Consider the following 9,810-nt stretch of genomic DNA (forward strand, 5'->3'; position numbering starts at 1 on the left):
AAAAATTAAAGTAACCTTACCTCACAGAAAATCCAGAAGACATGTTTACGTTAAAGCTGAAGACAAACAATCTGCAAGACGTGTGCTGCTCACAACACACTCAGAAACTACTGTCTCAGCCTGGTCCCTGGTGCAAAGACAGTGGCTCTTTTCAACTGTTGGAGCCTGAGCCGACCAATCAGTGTCACACTGATGAGGTAATTGGAATCAGGTTGACTTCCCGGACAGGTGTTTACACCTGAGCTAATTTTTGCCTGTCAGAACAACCGTTCAGTTTGTAGATGTGCTTCAAAGTTCAACTCACCCAGATTACAAACTTACAAAGGCAAGCATTGATTTTAGGACTATAAATCATCTGCAGTTGTGAAATAACACACTTTTGACAAAGATTGAATACTGTTTATTAACCTTTATTCATGTTACTGGTTTCTCAATAATGTCATAACACTGTGTCATATTTTACCACATCACAAAGAAGCAGCATGCCACACAACCATGAAAACACCAACTAGGTATTTCCATTCATAAAAATCCACCGAACATTTGAAAAACATCTAATTTTAATTCACCTTCTGCTGTTGGTTTTAATACAGAAAAATATATAAATGATGGAAGTGCACTGTGCATATATATAATTATATTAATGAGCATGACATGTGTAAATAGATCAGCCTTTAACACCAAAGTGAGCGCCAGTAAAGGAGGAGATACACTTCCAGAAATTAAGGACGGGAGAAGGAAAGAGTCAGACGAGCAGAAGAAGAAGTAAGAGATGCACGTTCAAACTGAAGAAGACAAAGAAAAGAGTTGAAGAGAGGAGGTTGAGAGTGAAATGTGACGGAGGAAAGAGAGAAAGGAGGGTTATCCGTTAGCTGATCTTGAGGCCGAGGCAGAGAGCCAGCTCGTTCTTCTGGATCTTTCCGTCTCCGTTGATATCACAGTGACCCATCAGGGCTTTCCTGAACTTGTCCAGGTCCGTGCCACTGATGCTGGGCTGGAGGAGAGGGGGGGGGGGGGGGGGGGTTTGGGAAGGGTTAGAGTGTAATTCCTGCACAAAATCACCCCATGGTCTTTTTCGGCACTAGCATACAATAAATTAGCCATTGATTCGCTAACAGACGGACGTGGCTAACAGTGATTAGCTCGGGGGAGTACGGTGAAGGCATTCAAAGGTCTTTTTTAACCACTAATACTGCTGAAAATAACAGCAAACCTCTGCAGCAGCATGAGAAGAGTCCCTACACACAAAACAAAGCAGCAACAGCGTAGTTAGTGAAGCCAGAGTTTATCAAAGAGTGTTTTAAAGACTTACCTACTGGCCCCTGTACCAGCTCCTCTCATAGTAAAGTCCATTACAGTGGAAGGAGCCCATTGGTGCTTTGTTGTGTGTGTAGAGACTCTTCTCATGCTGCTGCAGAGGTTTGCTGTTATTTTCAGAAGCATTAGTGGTTAAAAAAGACCTTTGAATGCCTTACCCGCACTGCCCAGAGCTAATCACTGTTAGCCACGTCCGGCTCTTAGCGACTAAAACGATGGCTTATGTGGTGACTGGAAGTGCTGAAAAGACCATGAGATGATTTTGCAGAATTACACTTTAACACTGACAGATAACTGTGCAACATTAATGATGTTTTGATGGTTTAAACCCTTTTTACCTTCACCAGCTCCATCATGTCCTTGACGAATCCATCCACTTCAGGGCCCTCCAGCTCACCCGTCTTACTCTAAACACAGTGAATATATTAGTATTAGCCTTTGAGTTCGCTTTTTTAAACTTTCTTAATTTCTATTCTTCTTTTGTTCGTTCTGTTTCTCCACCCTAAGTTCTGTGAAGTTCTGCCCCTCTACAATGAGGTTACTCCGGAGAACAGCTGATCGCGCTATAGGCGGCTAGCTTTGCGGCCAGACCAGCTGATATTTCACCCGAACTCTGGAGAAAAACACACCAGGGACGCAGAGGTGGGATGCAACGTCGGGGCAATAGAGGAGGGTTGAGACGGGACGGGCTTATGGAGAGGAGAAGATTCAAGCCATGTCTCCCCTCTGTTGTTATGGTCAATGTACGGTCTCTGTACAACAAAATGGATGAACTGTTGGCGCTAACGCAGAGCCAACCGAAGTACCGTGAGTGCAGTCTGATGTGTTTCACAGAGACATGGCTGCACAGGGACATCACGGACCAGAACGTGTCCGTGGATGGCTTCCACACACCACCACTGCACCGAGAGTTGTTCTAGTAAACAGCAGATGGTGTAATCCTGGTCATATCACCATTAAAGAACAGCTCTGTAGCCCGGATGTTGAACTGATGGCCGTTGGGCTCCCTCCACACCATCTGCCTAGAGAGATCCCATATGTCATCACTGTTGTTCTGTACATCCCTCCTTCTGCAAACCCGACCTCTGCCTGCAGCATCATACACACCAGCATCTCCAGACTCAAGACTCAACCCCCCAGTGCCCACATCATCATGTCAGGAGACTTAAACCACGTCACTTTGGATCGAGTTCTGCAGACCTTCCAACACTACCAGTCTCCATCCAGGGGGTCCCTGTAGAGGAGTTTAAGTACCTGGGGGTGAACTTCAATAATAAGTTGAACTGGTCTAAAAACGCAGAGGCGTCTACAAATAGGGCCAAAGTGGACTCTTGTTCCTGAGGAGGCTGAGGTCCTTTAACATCTGCCGGACGATGCTGAGGATGTTTATGAGTCTGTTTCCAGTGAGATCTTCTTCACTGTGACACGCTGGGGCAGTGGGCTGAAGGTCGCAGACACCAACAGACTGAACACACTGATCAGGAGGGCTGCTGATGTCGTGGGGGAGGAGCTGGAGGATGCTGTCCAGTCTCCGGTCTCTCCTCGACCAGGTCTCCCACCCTCTCTACGACACACTGGCCCAGCAGAGGAGCACCTTCAGCAGGAGACTCCTCACACCCAGATGCACCACAGGAAATCTTTCCTGCCTGTGGTCTTTAAACTATACAACACATCCTTTAAAGAGTCTGTCACCCCCTCTCTGTAATACGAACTCAATCATAGACAATCTGTTCTTTACACATTTTGACCGTACTTTGCACATTACAGAACTTTTACAGTACAGGAGAGGTGAAAAACAAAACTCTAATAAACCTAATTCAATGAAATACAAATGTGAATGACTTACAACATCATAGTGAGCGAATATCTTCTCAAAGTCTCTCTTCCGGTCCGCCTGACTGCAAGCCTGAGACCAGATAAAGCAACTAGAATCATGAATTAAACATTAAATATTTACATGAAACAAGAAAAATCTCAATGAAGTCTTCGAACTCACGTCCATCTTAAACTTCAGCAGGAAGTTCTCTTTCAGGGCCAGGATTCTGGAGACAACAAACAGTGTTAATGTGAGAGATGCAGTGATTCAAATCATATCAGGTGTTCTTTGTGCACGGCCACGAGAAGATCCGGTCGTTTTAAATGTATGTGACAGATCAACCGTACCTGGCCAGGTCGTTGAGGTCCAGTCTGCCGTCTCTATTTCTGTCAAACATCTTCATCTACGGGACAAAAAAACAGTCCGAATGCAATTATTCTGTCAACGCAAGAAGGTGTGCAGCACTGCTGATGTGCGTTACCATGGTGTCAGTGTATTCCTCCAGTTTTTCAGGGGTGATGGACTTTGTGTGTTGGAGGAAGAGGTCCTGAAGGAAGCCCTGAAGGGACAAAAGAAGGACGCTAGAAATGCTGCAGGCACTCACAAGCTGTGATGGACATCGTTCCCTCACTCACTCACTCACTCTTCCGTACATAGTGTTGATCATATAGTGAACTCCAGTATAAAGGGATCGACCAACGACACTAACAAACCGCAGCGTCGGTAGATGTAAAACGTAGGGTATGTAGACTCAGATTAGCTGTGCATTGTGGGTATTTTATAGTGGACTTTATATCGTTAGTGTACCGCGTCTAGCTGCGGCACACTTGCCGTCCACGGACCGTTTGGGAGAGGTGGGCTTTAGTAAAGCACGTTTGCACATGTACGAGCACGAGCGTGCGCACGTGTACGAGCACGAGGCCTACGGCGGTTCTGAGGTCATTTCCTGTGCGCCTGTTGGGACGTAGAAAAAAGAAGGAGGGACCATGCGCGGACATTTCAAACAATGGCGGTGAAAGGTTCACGTTGGTGTGATGCGGAGGTGGAGTGTTTACTGCAGATTTGGTCGATGAAAAGATTCAAAAACAGTCGACAAGACGCACAAAAACTCTGAGGTCTACGGAAAGATCTGGAAACAAAGCCACGCATCGCCATGACGTCATCAATGCGTGTGACGTGTTACGGCGTGATGACGTATAGGCAGCAAGAAGCATTCTCCGAGGCCCAGGTAGTGTGAGTACAAACGGGCCTGGAGGGGGGGACAAGGACCCTAAAGCACGGGGCACGGGACGGAGGCACAGTGGGAGTGCGCCCTTAGACGCTCTAGGATCAAGAGCGCCAAGAAGCATCACAACATTTCAGTTTCAAAGATCCAGATCACCACTCTGATCTAATCACCCTCTCTGGCCTGAGGACCAGAAGGAAACATCTTCCTGACCACAGATTTGATTTAAATCCTTTTTCCTCCCTGATGTGAGGATGTGTTAGACGTGCACCTTTAAAAGTTACCTTGAGCTCAATCGCTGAGATGTAGCCGCTGCTGTCTGTGTCGTAGCTTCTCCAGATCTGCACAAACAAGAGAAACACAGGAAATGCAAAAAATATTTCATCAACTAAAGTTCGAGTCCCGCCACAGCAATAATCACAAGTCTATAAATCATCGATAGTGTGGTGATTAGCGAGAGCGTTCCTGGTTCGAATCTATGCATGTTGTCCCCGTGTCTGCGTGGGTTTTCTCCGGGTTCTCCGGTTTCCTCCCACAGTCCAAAGACGTGCAGGTGTTCGGTTCATTGATGACTCTAAATCACCCGTAGGTGTGAATGGTTGTCTGTCTCTGTTCGTCTCTATGTGTCCTGTGATAGACTGGCATCCTGTCCAGGGTGGACCCCGCCTCACGCCTGATGTCAGCTGGGATCGACTCCAGCCAATGGACATTTTGAGCTGATGTCACCAAAATCTTTAGGCCAAGTCAAAGTCATAAACATAATCTCTAATTCACACACTCCCCTCCTTTGACATACGTTGACCTTTGACCCTCACCCTCATGAACTCCACGCTGTTGTCCAGCGGCGTCTCTCTGCGAAACAGAAGCAGGAAGTTCTCCTCCTCCGGCAGCATGATGGTGGCCAGCTGGGAAAAAACAACAACATCGACTGTAACCGTAGGAATCTTTCACATGATACAATTATCAACCTGGCGTCATCTCAGTGAAGCTGTTTGAAGTGCAAACCTGTAAATATCAGTGTGGTCTTACGGCTCATGGTTCCTTAAGGCCCCTGGACACGACTTTTAGACCCTCACAGTGTAGGTGCTGAGGGGGTCCCAGAGGTCAACCCACTCTTTTAAAGGTATAATACGTAGTTACGTCCTAAAAAACAATGTTTAAACTAACATGAAAGTCACTTATGGTGTTTGAATGTGCAGAGACGCTGCCTGGTGTCTCCGTCCACTTGGTACTTAGAGCGGGACAGGGATGCTTTCTGGGTCTGGCAGTTTCCTTTAGGAGTCTTGAGCCACTACCCGCAAGCGGTCTGAGACTTGGAGGCCCCCCCTCTGACAGTCCATAATTCAGCCACGGTTAAATGAACAATAAACTGAAGAGTAACCCCGTTAAATGTTAAATCATCCCATGGTCTTTTTTGGCTCTTACATACATCAAATAAGCCATTGAGAAAGTTTTTTTCTGTGTATGAATAGAGAGTTGCTAACAGCCGGACGTGGCTAACAGTGATTAGCTCGGGGCAGCACGGTGAAGGCATTCAAAGGTCTTTTTTAACCACTAATGCTGCTGAAAATAACAGCGAACCTCTGCAGCAGCATGAGAAGAGTCCCTACACACACAACAAAGCACCAATGGGCTCCTTCCTTTGGGATTGACTTTGGTAATCCACTGTAATGGACTTTACTATGAGAGGAGCTGGTACAGGGGCCAGTAGGTAAGTCTTTAAAACACTCTTTTAATAAACTCTGGCTTCACTAACTACGCTGTTGCTGCTTTGTTGTGTGTGTAGGGACTCTTCTCATGCTGCTGCAGAGGTTTGCTGTTATTTTCAGCAGCATTAGTGGTTAAAAAAGACCTTTGAATGCCTTCACCGTGCTGCCCCGAGCTCATCAGTGTTAGCCACGTCCGGCTGTAAGCGACTCAATGGCTAATTTGATGTATGCTAGTGCCGAAAAAGAGCATGGGATGATTTTGTGCAGGAATTCAAATTTAACTCTTCCGACAAACACTCCAAACTGCCTCTGCGGTAGTTCCCGCTGCAGTCGATGTCTCCAGGAGCACAAACATCTACGTAGACGTTTGTAAACCCAGGACCAGCTCAGAGGAGACGATTGTACCTCTTGTATCTGCAGACGTCCGTCGGCCGAGGTGTCGTAAGCCGACATGAACCTCTCTCTCAGTGTCCTGATCTTGTCCTCCGTTATCTCCTCCCTCTGAAAACAACACGGGCTGCATCGTGATCTCGTAAAGTGTTAAAGCTGCACACAGACCGTATGACTGTCGACTGATTCACTGATGGTCTAAGTGTGTGCGTGGGTGTTTACAGGGATCAGAGATGCAGCCTCATAGTTCATCGCTTTACCTTCATCCCAAACGTTTGCAGCATGTGTTGGAAGAAGGCGTCCAGCTCCTTCCCTTCGATGTAACCGTTATCTGAAAACACACCGGCCATCTCAGCAAATCAACTGGATACAGCAACTTACACAGAGATTACATTTATTAAGAGTTCAGTAAAACAGTTTCAGGGTCGACCTTCAGCCGCGTGAATCAAGACGGGTAAAGGTAACGTACACATCTGCTGCAGAATCGACCAAACAACAGCCGGATGTGCTGTTACTGTCGAGTAGGGAGGTGTTCCAGGCACGTCCAGCTGGGAGGAGGCCTCGGGGAAGACCCAGGACCAGGTGGAGAGATTAGATCTCCACCTGGTCCTGGAACACCTCCCTAGGGAGGCGCCCAGGGTTCATCCTTCCCAGATGATCCTGAACCACCTCAACTGGCTCCTTTCAACACAAAGGAGCAGCGGCTCTACTCCGAGTTCCTCACGGATGCTGAACTTCTGCCCTATCTTCCTCAGGTCCCTCGGGAGGTGTACGTCCAGCTGGGAGGAGGCCTCGGGGAAGACCCAGGACCAGGTGGAGAGATTAGATCTCCACACTGGCCTGGGAACGCCTCAGGATCCCCCAGTTAGAGCTGGTTTATGTGGCTTGGAAAGGGAAGTTTGGGGTCCCCTGCTGGAGCTGCTGCCCCCGAGATCCGACCCACACATGCAGTTTAAAAACCCAGCTGGACGTGTTGTTACTGTCTGGCTTTTCAACATTCATTGTGGATTAAATCGCCGTTGTCGTCTTTTCTCCTCTTGATTTGTTCATGATTGGAAAAAGATGCGTCTGCTTCCAAACTAAGAGGACAAACTTCCTTATTACAAAACATGTCATGTCTCCTGAACGCTTCATGCTTCAGCAGCCAGATTCAGTGAACATGTCGATATGATGCACACATGGACAAACACAAAAATTGTACTATTTGGCCCATAGGTGGCGCTGTAGCAGCATCAGCATCAGCATACTGTAAATACAGGTATGTATGCCTGTCTGACGCAACATAGACCCGCTGACTCTGCTGCCATTATTATTCCACAATGATGTCACTTTTCCTCGCAAGGTTTGTCCCCGTACGCTCCGTATAGTTTCTCTTTGGACCTGGTCTATCAGGGTCTCGAAGAGAGCGTGCTGTGTTACAATATACGGGGTGGCAGTAGCTCAGTCCATGGGTGACTTGGCTGGGAACCGGGGGGTTGCAAGTTGGAGTCCCTGTGTGGAGCATGAATGGAGAGTGGACTGGTGGCTGGAGAGGTGCTGTTGAGCAAGTCACCGAACCCCAAAATGCTCGGGGCGCCGGTCACTGGCAGCCCCCTCGCTCTGACATCTCTCCATTAGTTGCATGTATATAAGTCCTGTTTGTGCATGTGTGTATTTCAGGACCTGTGTGTGTGTAACATGAAAAAATAATAATAGAGTGAAAATTGAATTTCCCCATTGCAGGACAAATAAAGGGATTCTTCTTCTTCTCCTACTGAACGGCCACTAAATTCATAAGGAGGGAGCAGAAACAGCTGGGATGTGTTTATGACCAAAGAGTCGAACGGAAAGCACAGAAGATTTCACCCCCTGCCCATGGATTTCAATGAATTTCAATGGTTGGTGGTGAATGAATGAATGAATTTGAAAAGCTCCCCCCAGGGCATCGCTGTAGAGCGGCCGAAACAACCACAAATATTCATAAGAAGTCACTTACACCGAATGAAATCACAATATTAAATCCATGAACGCATCTCAGGATATTTAAGAGTCACGTGCATCAACTTTTTACTCTTTTTTTAGTGTATTGAATCACGTGTTGGTTATTTAAGGCGTGTTATTGTGATTTTATGTAATATTGTATTTGGTTTTGTGGAAAATAAAGGAAAAATTATTGTTTTTTTTTATTCTAATTTCAGATTTTTCTTGTTTTTTCTTTCTGTCTTTGTGCTGCTGCGAAGAACACACACACACACACACACACACACACACACACACACACACACACACACACACACACACACACACACACACACACACACACACACACACACACACACACACACACACACACACACACACACACACACACACACACACACACACACACACACACACACACACACACACACACACACGAGAGATGTCAGAGCGAGGGGGCTGCCAATGGATCAGCACCCCGAGTAGTTGGGGGTTCGGTGCCTTGCTCAACAGCACTGGCACCTCTCCAGCCACCAGTCCACGCTCCATTCATGGTCCACACAGGGACTCGGACCGGCGACCCTCCGGTTCCCAGCCGAGTCACCTATGGACTGAGCTAAGGTTTACTCTACGTTACTAAATCACATTTGGAGCAAACTGGATAAACGGACTCAGACGTTGCCGGTGAAATTCTTCTTACCATCGGCGTCGAAGTGTTGCCAGATCTGTAAGAAGCCTGCAGCGTCCAGGCGGTCCAAGGCGCTGTCCATGGTGCTGAGGACCAGTCCAGAGGTCGAGCTGGTGACAACGACACGAGAGGGAGACGCTCAGAGACGGAGAGAGAGAGAGAAACGCTCAGAGATGGAGAGAGAGAGAGAAACGCTCAGAGATGGAGAGAGAGAGAGAGAAACGCTCAGAGATGGAGAGAGAGAGAGAGAAACGCTCAGAGATGGAGAGAGAGAGAGAGAAACGCTCAGAGATGGAGAGAGAGAGAAACGCTCAGAGACGGAGAGAGAGAGAAACGCTCAGAGACGGAGAGAGAGAGAGAAACGATCCGCTGAGATAAGAGGTTCAACTTCAGGCGTCTCCTGAAAACAGAGAAATGAGACTAAAGACGTTCAGTGGCTTATAAATGAAGGAGGGAGAGAGGGAGGGAGAGAGAGAGAGAGAGAGAGAGAGAGAGAGGGAGGAAGGGAGAGAGAGAGGGAGGGAGGAGGAGAGGGAGGGAGGAGAGAGAGAGGGAGAAAGAGAGGGAGACAGAGAGAGGGAGGAAGGGAGAGAGAGAGGGAGGGAGGGAGGGAGGAGGAGGGAGAGAGAGGGAGGAGGAGAGAGCGAGAGAGAGGAGAGAGAGAGGGAGGGAGGAGGAGAGAGAGGGAGACAGAGAGAGGGAGAGA

General features: G+C 47.6%; 1 protein-coding gene across 1 annotated transcript; it reads right to left on the minus strand.

Moving 5' to 3' along the window:
* Positions 1-868: 868 nt before the first annotated feature.
* LOC310955289 (secretagogin-like) lies at positions 869-9,186 on the minus strand (the record flags this gene model as incomplete). The annotated part of the gene is made up of 11 exons (XM_083925099.1): positions 869-994; positions 1,656-1,724; positions 3,164-3,223; positions 3,314-3,359; positions 3,481-3,536; positions 3,615-3,692; positions 4,643-4,699; positions 5,174-5,263; positions 6,473-6,568; positions 6,718-6,788; positions 9,117-9,186. The coding sequence occupies 11 exons, from the start codon at positions 9,184-9,186 to the stop codon at positions 869-871; spliced, it is 819 nt and encodes a 272-aa protein (XP_083781225.1).
* Positions 9,187-9,810: the final 624 nt, after the last annotated feature.

The sequence above is a fragment of the Echiichthys vipera genome, assembly GCF_963691815.1.
Source record: "Echiichthys vipera genome assembly, chromosome: 13".
Classification (NCBI taxonomy): Eukaryota; Metazoa; Chordata; class Actinopteri; order Perciformes; family Trachinidae; genus Echiichthys; species Echiichthys vipera.